The sequence below is a fragment of the Myotis daubentonii genome, chromosome 4 (assembly GCF_963259705.1).
Source record: "Myotis daubentonii chromosome 4, mMyoDau2.1, whole genome shotgun sequence".
Classification (NCBI taxonomy): Eukaryota; Metazoa; Chordata; class Mammalia; order Chiroptera; family Vespertilionidae; genus Myotis; species Myotis daubentonii.
This window is the reverse complement of record NC_081843.1, coordinates 71,101,915-71,120,840: the sequence shown is the minus strand read 5'-3', so window position 1 is coordinate 71,120,840 and position 18,926 is coordinate 71,101,915. Positions and strand designations below refer to the sequence as shown.

Genomic DNA, 18,926 nt, shown 5'->3' with positions numbered 1-18,926 from the left:
CAAACAGATACATTGCAGTATTTGAATGTAAGAAAGAGAAATCCCCAGGTGCCTTGTATGAGGAGATACCTGAAAACCAGTGTGGTTAATGGCAACTGAAGCTTGACTATATAGGTTCACTGAATATCTGAACTACACATATGTCTAGATGTCTGTGATTGTAATATTTGAGTGTGATATGATGTTAAAGACCACAGGCCTCTTAAGAATTGGAGCTGAGCTCTTTATATAAAGAAAGGAATCTGGAAATGTTATCATGTTAACGAGATCATCTTAAAAAAACAAAAACCCCACTCATACTACACTCTAGTTGGGGTTACAGCACAGAATCAGTCAACAAGAGATACAAATGAATAACCCAACAAAAATAAGAACCTGAAGCTTGTGTTATGTTTGGGCGAATGGTTTAAATTTGAATTATTTGTCTCACATGTAGAAACCAAATTAAGAAATTAATTTTCAAAATTGGTCCAGAACAATGACATCTATAGGGACTCCAAGGCAGGCAAGCCAGCAGTTTTATTTAACACCACCTGTTTTGCCCAGAGCTCTGGATGCTCTGGCTATGGAGAGCCATGCTGAAATATGGCCATGCAGGAAAGTGAAAAAAGCATAATGAGAATGTGTAAGCAGATAGAAGAAATGGAATTTATACCCAGGAACTATGCACAAAGACGAATCTGAAAGAGATTTAAATATTTTTAAAGCCTTCAAATATTTAAAAGGAGAGTGTGACTAAAACCAGAATATTATGACAAAGAAACAGAATATCTAAAATTGAAAATATATTTATTGAAGTAAATATCCCTATGGATGAGTAAAACATGAGCTTTAAAAATACCTAGGTGAGAAAACTGGAAGCCAGGTCTATAATATAGTGTCTGCCTTAGAGGAGAAACTCTATAATTATTAGTTCCCTTCCCTTTCCTTCCTCATCACCTTACCTTTTCTGTTGTTGGCACAGCTATAATAATAAAAGTATAATATGCTAGTTAGACTGGACGTACTTCCGGACGTCCTGCCTTTCGGACAAAGCCGCAGTGGTGGTGGCGGTGGCAGTGGGTGGGGGCCGGGGCCAAGGCCCTTGATCGAATTTCGTGCATCGGGCCTCAAGTACTGAGATAAGGGGAATGAACTCTGCTTTTACTTTAATTTGACTCTGACCATGTGAGTGAGAAATAGACTGCTGACTCTTTAATCTCTTTAATAATAGAAAGATGTAGTAAAATACAGAGCTTATAAAGATTATAGGAAATTATTTCTCTGGCTATGACCTTGGAGCAGGTACATAATATAGTAGTTTCTGTGGTATTTTACAAGGCATGCATTTCATCTGAGAAGAGAAAGAAGGCAAGGAATTTAATACTTTCAGATAAAATTTGAAACTAAATGCATTTCTCAAAAATTGTGAGTTTAGTTAAAAGGTATAATTTGACTTAAAAATGTATGGTGTGGGGTTTTATTTTACTTTTTGTTTAAATTTCTGCTACATAAGTGATAAATTAGTAGCAACAAGTAAATAAATATGTTCATATGTTTAGAAATTTATTTCAAAACTTTTTATTAATGTTTCCATAGTTTGTGAATCAGCGATTTCCCAAGAAGCTGATGACATGGCAATGGAAAAAGAGAAATATGTTGATGAACTGAAGAAAGCATTGGTGTCAGGAGCAGGACCAGCCGATGCATACAAGTTTAATTTTTCTAAAGAGTCTTATCATTTTTCCTTTGAGAAAAACCTGAAAGATGTTTCTGTAAGTAAAACTTTCCAAAATGTGGTAAAATGTGAGAGCACATCTGAGGAATTATTGAAGTAATTAACATATTATTTTCAGAATACTTCAGAAATAAAAATTTGAAAAGTATGTGGTTTCCAAGTTGGAAGAATGCTTCGACGTTACAGTCAATGCTTTATCTTAATGAATTATGAAAAATAATTACTGGAAAATGTGTTTAGTTTTTAATGCTTTAAGTAAATATTTTAGAGATAATTACATGAAGGAACAGTTCTGAAAAGTGAGGTCAGAAGGTTTAGACAGTTGAGACAAGGTCTATTGAAATACATTTGGGGAAATACTGATTTTAAGAAAGAAAATAATATATTTATCTTTGAATATTTAATAATTATGACTATCTACTTATCAGAATGTATTTGGAATTATAAAATCATATAATTAAGTGTAGTAGAATTTATAATTAGGAATTAAGATGTTTATTTATATTATCAAACTTAGAAATATTAAAATAAAAGAAATAATTCAACCCCAGCTTTCCAAAGCTTACATGCTTTACAGACAAGGATGTGTATTGCTTGTCCTGCTCAGTTCCTATACCTCAGATCAAGACTGGTGATTTATTGATCAAAAGTATTATGCTTACTGTTTGTATAGTTTACTCAAGTTTAAGGGATAATTGGAGATTAAACTGTCTGCATTTGGCCAGTGGTTTATCAATCAGAAATGAGCTCTGTAATAGAAGAAAAGGAGGGCCATCTTTATTACATTAAGTTTAAAGATAGTTATTGACAATTTGTGCTAGAACTAAATTGTTTTAAAAATTATTATAAAAACTCTCTTAACTCAGATGAGTAAAGGAATTTCATCAGTTAGAGAAACAATTGAAGCAACAAATTGAATCATTTTTTTCCAAATGTATGTTATCATCTATAATAATAAAAGCATAATATGCTAATTAGATCAGACGTCCTTCTGGACGTCCTTCTGGAAGACCTTCCAGACAAGCCGGGTCTGTGAGGGCCAAGCCCCTTGCACGAATTTCGTGCATTGGGCCTCTAGTATAGAAAATAATACAGAGAGACTGGCGTCAGTAATTGCTTCTATTTAGAAGTTATATACTTTTTAAATTAGCTGCCAATGTATGTAAGTTTCAATAAATTAAGTACTTAAAATGGTAATTTAAAACATTAAATAAGGTTTAGATTGCCTACACAATGTTTTTTCCTGTACAATTCAATGACGACACACACACACACACACACACACACACACACACACACACACTACAGTACTGTTGATGGTATCTTCTCATATTTTGAAGTAAATCATTGTCAAATTGGGAGTAATGCCATTTCTCATTCAACATTCCCATTCAGTTTGTAGGTAATAAATAACATTATTTCATGCAGCCTGTTTCTAGATTTCATCTGTTTTGTGTATATTAAAGCATAACAAATTCCATATTTGTGAGATATCTTTAAAACCTGAAAGGCTTTTGATATCTTTGACATGGTGAAAAGTGGGGTTTGGTACATAGGGCATGGATGGAGAACTTGCCATGCTTGGCTGTACATCTGGTTTTGTTGCTTCTGTGAAGAAAGAACTTCAAGTCCTCATGACTCATGTCTTTTTCAATTGGCTTGGCATGTATCAGCATCAGAAATGGTGAGAGTAATCCAGAAAGATACCACCCTGAAAGTAACCAACTCTCTCAGAGCCAAAGCCTTTTAACCCCTACCATTTCAACAGATTTCTTAAGAAATGGAAACAGAATAAGAAATTTCTAGTAATTGAGAAGCGTATGGTTTCCTAAAGGATTTGTCTTAAATCACTACATTGTAGTTTAGATAGCAGTCTCCTTATTTATTCATTTATTAACTTGCTTATGAGAAAGAGAAAGGCTATTCTCAGAGACAAGGAGGTGTTTATTCATGGCTTGGCTTACTTGAAAGATATTTTTGGATATTTGAATGAGGTAAAACTTTCAGTTCACAGTGCTGCAGTCAACCTAATGGATACAGATGAAAATCTCAAGTCCATTTGGACAAACTGCCTTGGGAATCTTCCAGTGCTTCAGGATGTGTTTCTGCAGATTGAATTTCAGAGTTACAGTATCTCATAAATTCATCTGCTGGCAAAAATTTGCAGACAATTGGAAACATAGCAGAATACTTTTTAAGGTTAATTATACTTTGGTGACCTAAAAGTTTCAATGGAGTTTGTAATCCTTTCCTTGGTGACACAGACATTTGATTATTGCCAAACATGACCTCCTACACTAAGAAGAAAAGAGAAAAATGAATGTAGATTCCACTCAAAAGGTTGCAGTGAATTCTGGTGTTTGTTGACATACTCTTTCATGGCCAAATATATTCCATGAGTTCTAAGTATATTTGCTACCAGAGTCATAATTCTAGGAGTCCAGGTTTTTTCTTTTTTAAAATATATATTTTTATTAATTTCAGAGAGGAAGGAAGAGGGAGAGAGAGATAGAAACATCAATGATGAGAGAGAATCATTGATTGACTGCCTCCTGCACGCCCACTACTGGGGACCGAACCCACAACCCGAGCATGTGCCCTTGACTGGAATCGAACCTGGGACCCTTCAGTCTGCAGGCTAACACTCTGTCCACTGAGCCAAACCGGCTAGGGCAGAGTCCAGGTTTTTAAGCATTTGTTGCCATAATTCAAGAAGATTTATGTGTCTAATTCTGTTGGTGATCACTACACAATTTGAGCATTTTGAATATACAAAGTCATACAAGACATTTGAAATTTATATTTGTATTATATTTTCTTTTTTTCAATCTTAAAAAATAAAATAGCTAAAATAGCTACTGATTTTTATATTAAAAACTGATTTTTAAAAAATATTATCTGTGTTTTATCAGAGTGAAAGAATTGTCAATTTACAAAGCAACAAAATATAATTTTTATTGATGAAAGTGGAAAAGAGAGAGAGAGGACAGAGAAGAAAGTAACATCTATGTGAGAGAGACATCCATTGGTTGCCTCCTGTATGTGTCCTGACCAGGGACCAAACCTGTAATCCAGGTATGTGTCCTGACTGAGAATCGAACCTGTGACCTTCTGGTGCATAGGAGGATGTTCAGCCAACTGAACCACACCAGCTAGGACAGCAATTAAATATTTTAAATGTATAATGTATATGTCGATGTTTATATACATTTTGGGAGGTGGGGAGTGGGTGCATAGTTTTCATGAGATTGCTTTTGAACTCAACACACCCAATATTTCATTTATGCTCTAATTGGCTTTTCTTTATAGATTATATAGATGCTTTTATTTTAGCTTAATTCCCATTGGGATAAATGTTGAATGACCTGCTAGACACTTAACTATTTTTCCCTGTACAGTACAAACCTTTGGGACATCACCAGTGCTCTTCAGTTGGCAGTAGATTGTGCTATATGAAAGCATACTCTAGTGCCCTCATTGGGAGCTCATTATCTGTTCTGTATAAGTGCTCTCACACACTCTGGAGATGATTCATGGTCTTTGTGTCATTGTTTTCCCTCTGCCTTTCACAATTCATACTGATTTTACAGTAGTATATGCTTTGTCATGCAAACGGTACATCTTAATAATGTATTCCTCTTCCTTTTTTTGCTTTCATAGCTTGCTTGTTTGTTTTTTTCAGAAAAAAATTTCATTCATGAACTACAAAGAAAAAAAGACCTAATTATTTTTTATAAGAATAGCCTTGGGCTCATCATTTAGCTTGCTTGCATCTCTGTTTTCTCATCCATAAAATTTCAAAGTGATTTCTTAGATTTAGTTTAGGTCATTTAAAATACTGTAGTTTTTATTTCTAAAAATTGCCCTTATGAAGGAAAACCAGGAGATTCAAAGGAAAATTAAGTATGACAAATAAATCCACACGCATGTGTGCACACACATATATTCACACACACACATACACGAGAAATGACTACAGGGCCCTATTAGAATTCTGGTAATGTCTTTTTGTATCTCTTTTCCTTTCGTCTCCCCTACCCCCACCATCAAATGTTGGTGGTTTAGGATGAAAATTTTATGATGTAAATAGCATGGAAGTTTGTTGTTCTCTGATGTAAAAGTCCAACTTGGCAGTCCTGGATTAATATGATGGCTTTATGATGTTGGAGGCCCAGGCTTCTTTAATCATGTTGCTTTGCCATTTTTAGCAGGTAGTTTTTATCTCATGGTCCAGATGGCTGCTCTAGGCTTCACTGTTATGTTCACCTTTCAGGCAACAGGACCAAGTAAAAGAGAAAATAAAGAGCCGTGTACCTTTTCTTTTCGGCTTTCCCCCTAAAATTGCATGCATTACTTTTGCTCACATCACGTTGTCCAGAACTAAATCACATGGCTTCACCTAGCTACAGGGAAGAATGTGAAATGTGATTTCAACTATGTTCTATGCCCAAACATTTCCATTTGTATACAGAGTGGAAGGTAGATTTTGAGGGACAACTAGCAGTTTCTGCATGTTAACATCAGGGAAGATTGAAACATCACTCAGGAAGGCTTACTTTAGTTATTACAAGGGTATTTCCCTAGTATTTTTTTTATTACAAAGCTATGTTTCAGTCATATCTTAGTTTAAAAAAATATTCAACATATAGGCTAACTGTAATCACTATATATTGTAACTTATTTTAAAAGTGGAAAATGCATTCTAAGTTCAAACATCCTCCCTACATTTATTTAACTTACATTTCTCATATATATAAATGAGGTAAAATAAATTAGCTGAAAGCAGCTAAAGTTATTTTTAAAAACAGCAGTCCAAAATCCTATATTATTGCCATGTGTCCCTGTGGTTTAGGGGACTTTAAATTCAAATGGCGATTTCCAGATGAAATATCAGAATGGAGCATTTATTATGGTTCTCTGCCAAATACTTTGTCAAAAATAGTAATGACTTTCAGGTTTGTGGGAGTATGGGTTGCAAATGTGTTGTTTGAATGCCTGAAAAAGAAGTTTTAGTATTCTTTATTTCTATGGTAAAAGTATTTGTATACATCTGCCATGTTTATATTAAACACTTTATAATTTCCTGACCTTTTTTGAATGTGGGAAATAGTAATGTAAGTGATGTAGAAGTCCTGCTCAAAGTATGTATTTTCTAGTTTAACCATAGAAAGGACTCAAATTATTGCTTTAAAATTATTTTTTAGTTATACTGTTTGGCTTTGAGAACAAATCTCAAATATTCTGGATAGTCTTGTATTGAAAAAATAATGCTGTTTTAATCTCTTTGTGATAAAAAATGAATTGGACATTTTGTTCACTTCTGTATGATCCTTGTTATTCTTTAAGTATATTTTATACTAGAGGCCCGGTGCACGAATTCATGCATGGGTGGGGTTGGATGGCCGCCAGATTGGGTGGTGGGGCTGGGCTGGCCAAGGGGAGGGGACACGGAAGGTTGTCTGGCTGGCCCCACCCTGATTGGGGTGATGAACTCCTTTAGCTTTTTCTTGTCTGTGAAGCTCTTCATCTGGCCTTCAATTCTAAATGAGCTTGACTGGGTAGGGAAGGGTGTGGCAAGAAATATTCAAAGTGAGGAAGAGCAAGGACTTGCAGCCAGGGTGACCTTCCTTTTGAAAGGACACGGCTGCGCTAGGGCTGAGGGTTCTGTCTCCATGAAACTTGGGTGAGTCTTTTCGTTGGGCTAGTGGGATTGCTGGGGTCTATTTGAGAGTCACCAAGACTGGGAGCGTGATCTCAGAACAGTTAACACGTTCCTGAAAGGATGTTATGGGTTCTCTCTCATAAAAAAGCCCGCGAGTGTCTGTGCTACACCAACAGGGTTGCTTTAATGCGGAAGCCTCCATCCCCAAGCCCACCCGCCTCCAGGGGCTGGCGGGAGGTTGAAGTAGCGTGGGTAGATAAGGCCGGTGCCAGGCAACTGGCAGGTGTCAGCGGCTCAGCTGTCTGAGCCCCAGGCACGGAGAGATGGGCTCTGACGTCACCACCGAGCTGAGGATTTGACGGCATCTGCAGCGGCTTCAGAGCTTGTTGCTATTTTGGTTTATTTTTATCTCCTTTTCCCTTTAAACCTCTCCAGGTTGCGTGTATTCGAGAGAGGAGCAGCCTTTGCAGCCTCCTTGGTGGAGAGCACGCCTTCGATCTGGGTTCACACGCAGCTGGACAGAGTCCTGTTTAGAAACATGTAGGTCTCGAGTTATTTGCGCTATTACCGATAAAGGGTTTTAGAGTCTGGCAGTAAATATGTTTACTGCTTATCCACGAGGGCAGGAGGCTGAGTGCAGCCATAGGCACAGCCATAGTTCTTCACTCACAGGCCTCCCTCCAAGGGCGGCCATGCAGGCGCTTGGCACACGGAGGGGACCGGGGAGCAGGGTCGGGCAGCAAACGCAGAGCATGGCCATCCGAGGCCCTGCTTTTCCCAGACCTTCTGTCTCAGTCCTGATCTTCCTGCTCCAGGTCTGTAGCATCGTCCTCTTGAGGCAGATTCAGGTGTCTGTGGGACATGATGTTTATTACATACTGTTTCTCCGTGTGGGTGGTCAGCACCAGTTCCTGAATCAGGCTTCCTTTGGCATTGTGGTGGTCTTGGGGGACAGCATGAAGGTGCGAACACAACCCGTGTGGACTCCTCGCTGAGCGCCTTCTGTATACTTTATACCTGGCGGGCGTCTCCTCTCAGAAGGGTGCCCACAGCTCAGTCGCATGCTTTCTGTGTCCTTGACCAGCAGGTGCAGGGGTCCAATCGGGGGCGGGGTTGGAGGGGGCAATCGTGGGGTCAGGCTGGTTGGCTGCTGCAGGGAGCGTCATAGCCACTGGTCCTTCCGGTCATTCTGATTGTTACGCCGTAATGGACACTGGGCTTTTAGATATAGATATAGATAGATACAGATATAGATATAGATATAGCTATAGATATAGACATATACTGTTCTATGGAGAGTGCTTATTTTTGTTGATGTGTGGAAATGCCTTATCCTTCCAGAAGTTTTCACTTACCTTCTCCTTTTTTTCAAAACTGTTCTTGTCTTTCTAGGTTTTCTATATCTTACAATTCCATTTAAATCTAATACTTGGGACCTTGTAATTGTTGTATTTCACTCTGTTACTGTGCTTAACATTGAAAATGACCACTATGTGCCATACATTATGCTACATAAAACCCTGATGATTTTCTGAACTAGGTCCCTGTTATCATCTCAGTATTTTGGATGGGAACTAACTATTATAGAGGAAACTAACACTCAGTAGTATATAACTTACCCAAATCCAAACAGCTATTGAGTGGCAGGGCTGGGGTTGAACACAGGTGCTGTGACTTCAAAGCATATGGCCTAACTGCCGAGCTATATATAATGTCATTTAATTTTGTATGTAGTTAATGTGCTCAAATTTATATTGAATTGATCTACTAAAGTTCTGCGGCATTACAATATGCCATTTGTAAGGTTGGGAGGGCCTTGGCTAAGGGAGCAGCAGTAAAAGGAAAGAATCCTGGGAAGACAAATTGCACTTCTACATGCAGTCAGGTACACTGAGCTGTATTGGCCAAGTTTGTAAGGCTCTTTGAAGGTTTGTCAGGGTAAGCCTCCTTGTATTTCATGAAACAATCCTTAATTCTGATTACATTGGCAAAAGGAACCCATTCTGTACATGACTCCTGGTTAAATGACATCCAGGAGACACCCATTTCCTTTGTATGCTGTTTCACAATTATTATTCAGAGATCCAGCTTTGATCTCATTTTTATTTCTAAGTGGTAAATATTAGACATTATTAAAATTTCTTTCAGAGAAATTACTTGTTTAAATAGTTTTCAGAAATCCTTGATTAGCATAAATGTTTTTCAGTGAGTTTGTTTGTCAAATTGGTATTCAATGCTAATGATAGTTTCTATTATATCAGCTGATCTTTCCTACTTGATGGCACTTAAATATAGAGATTTAACTAGTTACCAGTAACAGAATACTTTGTGATGAAAAGTGATAAACTTTTTTTGCATATTACTATATGGGCTCCTTATAACCCTATGGAACAGGTATAATTATTTGTTAGGGTGATTCAAACATTAAATGATTTGTTAAAATCCTCTTCCAGTGCTGTTTTTATATTAGGAGGATCAGTTTTATTAGTGTTGTTTTTTAAACAACCATTATACTAAAAATACTTAAGAATAGTAAAGTCTACTTATAAATGAAAATATAGAAATAAAATATAAAACCACCAAGTTACTTAATTTTAAAGGTATTCACTACTTTATTTCACAAGTTTACCCAACTTGATTAAATTATCCTCTTCGTTAAAATAAAGACTGCTAAGCCCTGGATGGTTTGGCTTAGTAGTTAGAGCATCTGCCTGTAGACCCAAGGGTTGCTGGTTGGATTCCCTATCAAGGGCAAGTACCTGGGTTACAGGCTTGATCCCCACCCCTGTCAGGGGTGGGGGTGCATGATGGAGGCAACACATTGATGTGTCTCTCTCATCAATGTCCCTTCCTCCCTCCCTCTTCCTCTCTCTCCTTCCCTCTCCTCTCTCTCTCTGCCCCCCCCCCAAAAAAAAAGTCAACGGAAAAATTTTTCTTGGTTTGAGGATTAACAACAACAACAAAAAAAGTGGCTGAAAATAAAACTTTTAATATTATATTGTGGGGTTGATATTTTACTATTTCTTTTGCTTCTCATTCCTTCTTTTGATCCATATGTTCATCTGGTATCATTTCCCTTCAGCCTAAAGAAGTTTCTAATATTCCTTAGTTTTATTTTATCTGAAATTTCCTTTATTTTGCCTTCAATCTTGAAGAATCTGCTTGTTTTTCAGGGGGAGGGGGACAAAGGAATCTGGATTGACATTTTTTGTTATTTTAGGAATTTCAATATGTTGTTATTTTTTTAATCTTTGTTATTCCTGATGAGAAGTTAGTGTTCCTATAATTTATAATTCTCTTTCATGTAATATTTTCTCCTGTCTGCTTTTAATATTTTGTCTTTATCTTTGTTTTTCAAAAGTTTGGCCATGATGTGCCTATGAGTTTAATTTAAAAATACCCCTTTTTTGAAGGAGTTCTTGAGTTTCTTGAATTTGTAAATTTATGTCTTTCACTAAAATTGGGAAATTCTTGTTCATTATTTCTCAAATATAGGAATATATATTCTTATTCTTTTTTCCCCTTCTGAGACTTCAGTTAAAGGTTCCTGAAGCTCTCTTCATTTTAAAAATCCTTTTTCTCTGTTGTTCAGATTAGATTATTTATATTGATATTCAAGTTTATTGTCTCTTTTTTATCTCAATCCAATGATTTTTAAAAACTTACTAATTTTTAATTTCCAATGCTTTCATTGGTTCTTTGCCGGAGTTCTTGTCCCAGCATCAAGAAGGGTTCAGGAATCTGGAAAAGGCTGTGCGTAAATGACATAGAAATCCAGAGACTAATGAAGAGTCTGGAGATGAGATATAATTTTGAAAGGCATTGGGGGGTCAGCTAAAGGAACTGAAGACTACCTCTTTGTCTAGGACCCTTGCTTTTATTAACACAATTTGTCCTAAGGCAAGGTGGAGATAATACACTTCAAAGGGTAAGGTTTCAAAGGGTACAGAAGCATAGTCAGTTTGGGGGAATTAGCCTACGGCTGTTCAGGTGTTTGGCCAGTAGGAGGCAATAACATGTAGATTAAGATACCTTTTAGCTGTCTGGCAGCCACAATCAGTTTAATGTATCCTATGGAAGTTTGGGGAAATGCCTTTAGCCATTCCTAGATGCAGGTGACTACATGTGTGATTCAACTCTGTTGAGTCCCCAAGTCTCATCAACCTTTTGATGAAACTCTTGAAATTATGACATGCTGGAATTGGTCTACGGTAGTTCTTTATAACTTTTATTTTTCCAATGAGCTGTTCTGTCTTTCCATTTAATATGATCATGTTTTACTTTATATCCTTGATTATAGTTATATCAGCTGATTTAAAATCTTTGCTCATTTCAACATCTGGATAAAATATGCCCCTCTCCAATGATATATGGGTTATAGCTTTGATATGTTTTTGTTTTTTCATTTCTTGAGAAATTTCAGATTTTATCCTGGACATTGTGAATGATATATTATAGAAAATGGATTCTCATAGACACATTTGAAGAATATTGGACTTTTTTGATGTGTTTGTTTTTTAAGTCAGTTAACTTGGCTCTATCCCAACTTCAAATTCTGTTTCTCAGCTGCTGGGAAATATCAGGTCAGTTCTTTTAACCTGAAGAAGGCTGCTTGAAGTTTGACTCTCACATACTTGGTTTGGGGATTAACAAGAGATTTGAATAGTTTATCCATATTAGAGTTTCCCTTCTCTGGATCTCTCCTTTCCAGGTTAAAAGCCATAAAAATGGAAATCTTATTCAGTGGGATTCCTTTTTTTCCCCTCTCAGATTCATCCTACTTTAACTTCTTTGTGTTTTCAGGTATTTTAAGAAATAATTTATTTAGATTTTCTAATTGTCATCTATGTGATCATAGGTTGGTCCTAAGGGAGCTGTCTGACCAAGACTAGAAGCAGAGATCTGTACTTAGCTTTTAAGCTCTTCAATCCCATATGATCTCATGGCTTTTCTTATTTCAACAAAAGTATGTTTATATTTCTGATCTTTTTGTTTGTTCAGAAATTGTGCTCTGGCCTAATTCCTTAGAGCCAGTCTTTCTGATGTCCTAGTTTGTGCCATGTCTAATTAAACTCGTGCCTATATTTGAATATTAGAAAATTTCCAGGGAAAGTGAATAGCAGTCTTGAGGTATTGACACTCAAAAGAGTTTTATGAAATGAAAGTAAGCAAAGGGCCAGTTAGGCTGAACCTCAGGAAAAAGTATTTAATGGTAAGATTTGTGAGACTAAACAGTCTGGCAAGAGGACTTTCTCTGAGCTATGTCAAACTGAATTGGAAAAGTCAGAGGAAAAACAGGTAATAAGTCCAGGTCATGTGTTGGCAGATGGCAGTTTGCATGATCTCATGGCTATCTTTCTCAGTGTGGTCATTAGCAGGAAAACCCTTCAGGTTGTATATTATTCAGGTTGTACATACTGTATGTTAATTATTAATATGAGTTTCTGAATTGAATTGACAAAATGGACTTCTTTAAAAAGCTTATAATTGATCATGAAAATTCTCCTGGAAAGGAAAAGAAATAGTATATTTGTTTTTATATGGTTTGCCATAAAATTCCATGATGGGCCTTGAATTGTCTTGTTTATCACTGTATTCCCAATATCCAGGATAGTGCCTGGGACATAAAAGGCATTTAATAAGTATTAGTATTTCTTGTACTTTTATTACACTTTTCTAAGTAACAGTACACTCTCAAATGGATGTCAGTTATCGAAAGGGATAAATAAGGTTGATGTTTTCCATTATTTCTCTTAATTCTTTTCTGTTTCCCTTTTCTCCTAAGTCCAGAGTCCTGGATTTAAGGTGTTAGGTGTATTTTGTCATTTTGGTTATTTGAAAAAAAAAAAAAAGGATTTTTTTTTTTGTGTGTGTGTGTGTGTGTGTGTGTGTGTGTGTGTGTGTGTGTAACTGTGAAATATACTGCTGGAGAATAGAATATCAAAGTTATTTGCTGGAACAAAGAATATTATTCAAATTGGTTAATGGTACCAGATTTGAAGTCTAATAGTTCTGACTTTGAATTCTGGCTACATATTATATTCATTTGTAACTTTTGAAAACTTTCTTAACTTCTCTGATTTATCACTTTTAAAAAGTGTGGATAATTAATACCTATTGCAAATAGTAAATGTGAATTTAAATTGAGATTAATATATAAAGTTGTTTAGCATCATCCCAGATATACAGTAGACACTCAATAAGTGATAGCTATTATTTTATGATGGCCATTCTAATTATTTTAATCTTTGTACTTTCTTCTTTCTTGCTTTTTAGATGATTTATATTTTAACATGGGACCAACTAATTCTTCTGTGACCTGGAGCCTTTTTGGCTTAACTTTTGATCCTCAGTTAAATTATTTATGACTTGAGTAATTGAATTAACTCAGAATTTCTCCCTTGTAACATCTTTGATTGGTGGGAACTTCTTAGAGCATTGTTCTTCAGTGTACTCTGGGGCTGCTTGCATGGTTCACTGGAAGACCTCCAGTAATAGTAGGAGTCTCTGAACCAGATTTAACATCACTTACCTGTTCATAGCCTCAATCTTCAACTTTCAGTAAATGAGAACATAAAATAAGTTCTTAGAGATATGTTTATATAACTTCACATTTTAAAAATACTCATTGAGTGCCCACTTTATATAATGTATTGTGTGAAGTATTTCTTTTAGGTTTGTGAAGAGTGAAGGTATAAGTGAGTGAATGGCTTTTCCTGGAAGAGATAGCTTAATTAGGACATTCAGTATAATAACAATAATAATAATAGTTATTATTATTGTTAATAATACTAATAAAGACATTAGTATCTCTCCAAATGAAGAGATATGCTTTTTAACAGAGTACCTAAGCTGTAAGAATTTCAGTTCCAACCAGCAAAAAAAAAGTTTATATTTTATTTTTGCAACATTGTAAAGTTAATAGCTCTATCCAAAACAAGAACTTTATTAAGTCAGAATATTGAAACACAATATACAGTGTATTTTGTATTCAATTATCAGATCACATCATTTATATGTTTATACTAGTGGCCTGGTGCATGAAATTTGTGCACGGTTAGGATCCCTAGGCCTAGCCGGTGATCAGGGCTGATCAGGGCCTTCCGGCTGCTAGCCAGAGCCTCCCATCCCTGGCTGCTGGCTGCCGGCCAGGGCCTTCCTTCATTCCGTGCTGCCCCCCAGTCTCCCAGTCTCCCGGTTGAACTCCCGAAGGGACACTTTGCATATTAGCCATATATATATATATGATAACCATATCATCCTATATAATAAAAACCTAATATGCTAAGTGTCTGGTCGTTCATTCAACTAATCAAAGCATAATATGCTAATGATATGCTAAAGCCACTCAACCGCTCACTATGATGTGCACTGACCACCAGGGGCAGTCAATCAGTCAACCAGTCACTATGATGTGCACTGACCACAAGGGGGCAGATTCTCCGACTGGTAGGTTAGCTTGCTGCTGGGGTCTAGCCAATCAGGAATGAGCAAGACGGGCTGGACACTCTCTGGACCCCTCCCGTGGTCCCTCCCTGACTGGCCAACCTCCCTGGCCCTCCCCAGCCTTGATTGTGCACCAGTAGTGTCCCTCAGCCTGGCCTGCATCCTCTTGCAATCTGGGACCCCTCAGGGGATGTTGGAGAGCTGGTTTCAGCCTGATCCTGCTCAACGCAGGAGCTGCCCCCTGGTGGTCAGTTCACTCCCACAGGGGGAGCACCGCTCAGCCAGAAGCCGGGCTCATGGCTGGCAAGTGCAGCAGGGGTGGTGGGCTAAGCCATCAGTCGGACATCCCCCGAGGGTTCCCGGACTGTGAGAGGGCACAGGTTGGGCTTAGGGGACGCCCCCCCCCCCAGTGCATGAATTTCGTGAACCAGGCCTCTAGTCCTATCTAATAAAAGAGAAAAATGGTAATTGGCGTACGACGATACCCTTTTCATTGGCTAATCAGGGCTATATGCAAATTAACTGCCAACTAAGATTGGCAGTTAACTGCCAACAAGATGGCAGTTAATTTGCATATGTAGGCACAATGCAGGGAGGCGAAAGGGAAAGCAGGAAGAAGCCCCCTGCCACTGACAGTGATCAGAAACCCAGGGGGGAGCTAAGAGCTGGGGGGCAGGGCAAAGGCGGCTCTGGGGCCGCCTTTGCCCTGCCCCCCAGCCATGACCGGAGAATCAGGTGCCTTTTCCGCCCTGGCCAGTGATAGCAGGAAGTAGGGGTGGAGCCAGCGATGGGAGCTGGGCACGGAAGCTGGCAGTCCCGGGAGCTAGGGGTCCCTTGCCTGGGCCTAAAGCGAAGCCCACGATCGCGGGGCCGCTGCAGCTGCGGGTCCCCGCTGCCCGGGCCGGATGCCTAGGCCAGAGGCGTTAGGCCTGGGCAGGGGCGGAGCCTGCAACCACGGGGAGCTGGGGGTCCCCTGCCCAGGCCTGACACCTCTGCCAGAGGCCTCAGGCCTGGTCAAGGGGCCGATCCGGTGATTGGTGATCGGAGGGTGATGAGGGTCAACTCCTCTGGCCGAGGCATCAGGCCTGGGTGGGGGGCGGAGCCGGGGATTGGGGGGATATGATGGTCCCCTTGCTCAGGCCTGAATCCTGGGTCAGAGGCGTCCGGCTTGGGCGGGGGGTGGAGCAAGCGATCAGAGGGAGATGGGGGTCCCCTGCCCAGGCATGATTCCTGGGCCAGAGGCCTCAGGCCTGGGCGGGGGCCAGAGCCAGTGATCAGGGGGAGAAGGGGGTCCCCTGTCCAAGCCTGACACCTCTGGCGGATTCGTCATGCCTGGGCAAGGGGCCGATCAGGCGATCGGAGGGTGATGGGGGTCTACGCCTCTGGCCGAGGCATCAGGCCTGGGCTGGGGGCAGAACCAGTGATGGGGGGCAAGGGTGATGGGGGTCAACGCCTGAGGGCTCCCAGTATGTGAGAGGGGGCAGGCTGGGCTGAGGGACACTCCCCTCCCCACACACACCCAGTGCACGAATTTCGTGCACCGGGCCCCTAGTATATAATAAAAGGCTAATATGCAAATCAACTGAATGGTGGAACAACCAGTCGCTATGACACACACTGACCACCAGGGGGCAGGCACTTAATGCAGGAGCTGCCCCCTGGTGGTCAGTGCGCACCAACAGGGGGAGTCCGCTCAGCCAGAAGCCAGGTCCCCGGCTTGTGAGCGCAGCGGCGATGGCAGGAGCTTCTCCAGCCTCCATGGCAGCGCTAAGGATGCCCGACTGACGGCTTAGAGCTGCTCCCTGTGGTGAGGGGTCCTAAGCTGTCAGTTTGAAATCCTCCAAGGGCTCTCAGACTGCGAGAGGGCACAAGTAGTGCTTTGGGACCCCCCCCCCCCCGAGTGCATGAGTTTCATGCACCGGGCCTCTAGTATATTTATATTTTCATTTCCTATTGCTTTCTGTATCTAGCAGAGGTTTCCATCAGTTCACTAATGGTTCTTTTTATGCATCTTGAAATGTGAGAGTCTTCTTTCTACATGGTGAATGGGGTTCCCTGACCCAAATCTAAGCTTGGTCTAACATTAAGACCCAGTACTTTCTTTTACTTTCATTTTGGCTATTACAGATAATAATAACCAGGGAATTATATATTTAACATTTTTCTTATTAGTTTTCATTTTCTTATGTATCAAATGAACCAACTCCCCAGCAGTTGCATCCTCTCGAAATTCTATTGGTAACTTTTACCTTTAGTAGTAATTAATTGTAGCGTAGTGGCTACTCCATACCATAGGTAATCATGTGGCCACCGAGGAATCAAAGATTCCTCATTTCTTGATGTTTCATTATTTCTCTTCCCAAACCACATGTTTCTGTGAGCCAGGTTTCTTCTGGCTAATCCCACCGATTAAATGAAGTTCCTGGACTGAATTCCAGCATGAAGGTTGGTGGTGGGGATTGTTCACACACAGACAATTCTCTGACCCCAGCAAAGTGTCTTAGGATTCAACTCTCTTCTGACACTGTCTACCCAGAGATAGCATCAGATTCCATAGGTTAAGCATTCAGTACTACAAGACTCCCCTAACACACACACACTTCAGGTGCCAGCCACCAGTCCAGGCTCTTACCTGCTCTTCTAACGAACTGGCTATAGATTGGAGGTGCTAACCATCGCTCCAATTCATAATGCAAATGGAAAGTTCAGGCTGTTACCTGCACTTGTGACCAACTGGCTATAAATCAGAGTTTTCTACAACCCACTCCCTGGGTTTGATTAATATGTTAGAATGGCTTACAGAACTCTGAGAAACGTTACTTACAGGTTAATTATTAAGGGATTCAAATCAACAACTAGATGAAGAGATACATAGGAGGAGGTCTTGGACAAAGGAACTTTTGTCCTCTGTGGAGCCTGGGGCCCAGAAAGGTGTCCCATGGGAGTGTTTTGGTTCCTGAATGTAGAAGCTTTCTGGAAAAAGGACCAATGAGCGGTCCTCCTGGGTTTTATATGGAGGCTTGGTTACATCGTCATGATTGACTAAGTCAGTGTTTTTCAACCAGTGGGCCACAGTACACTGGTGTGCTGCAAGAACTTTTAAAACATGCAACACCTGACTGTTTAGTCAAGGGCACTGACCTATTTTCTCATAGATTGTCATATTTAAAAAATGACAACAGCCAACACAGCAATAGCTGTCCCGTGTGAATGAATCAAAATTTTACCTTTTTCTGGTCACATTGGCAAAAGATATATACTTTTGGTGTGCTGTAGAATTTTAGTAATTACTTTATGTGCACCACGATATGGAAAAAGTTGAAAATCACTGGACTCAGTCATGGCCATTGGCAATTAAACTCAACTTTATGTCCTTTTGTCCTCCTTGGAGATCTGGGGTGAAAGTTCAGAAACCTCTAATCATGTGGTTGGTTCTGGCAACCTGTTTCAACCCTTGGATCAGGTCTGAAAGTCACCTAAATTCACAAATGACATCTTTATCACTCTCAACACTTATAGATCCCAATGGTTTGGGAAGCTGTGAGCCAGGAATTGTGGAAGAAGACCAATAATATAAGTGTTTTACATTGTGTCCAGCTGTTCACGGAGTTTACATTGGGCTCTTGTTCTTTTCAGTTAGTCATGATAGCTTGCATTCTTTAAATGACTGAACTATGTTGAAGTATGGTGCATTATCTTACTACTAGTCCACAGTATTTTTATTGTTGAGATATAGGAAGTATATATATAAGGAATATGTCATTACATGTTAGGCTTTGTTACATGTTAGACTTTAATAGTAGCATAATGATTAAAGGCATCCTTAAAGCAAAATGAATAATTCATTCAAAACAACAAACTCCAAGTATTTCTAACATTATTAATTATAATTATTGCTCTCTATTTAGTCTTTTGAAGCAGTGATCAAAGAAGCTGCATTTCTGGGTGACTCGGTATTTTGAAATAATCACTCCCAACCAAGGTAATATTTCATCAAAGGAGATGGTGTTGTAACTGATTTATAAATGCATTGATATGCTAACTCACTAAGCTGTTATCTGGCTGGTTGTAAGTGTTCAATAAGGGATCACTTTTTTAGGG

The 18,926-nt window shown here is 39.3% G+C and overlaps 1 protein-coding gene across 3 annotated transcripts in view; it reads left to right on the top strand.

Annotated features, from left to right (window-relative positions):
* The window catches only part of XRCC4 (X-ray repair cross complementing 4), a 201,042-nt gene that overhangs the window by 35,508 nt on the left and 146,608 nt on the right, over positions 1-18,926 (top strand). For all 3 annotated transcript variants that reach the window (XM_059694165.1, XM_059694166.1, XM_059694167.1), the window contains exon 3: positions 1,579-1,754. In XM_059694165.1, the coding sequence (XP_059550148.1) occupies positions 1,579-1,754 (176 nt within the window). The remainder of the gene's footprint in view (positions 1-1,578; positions 1,755-18,926) is intronic.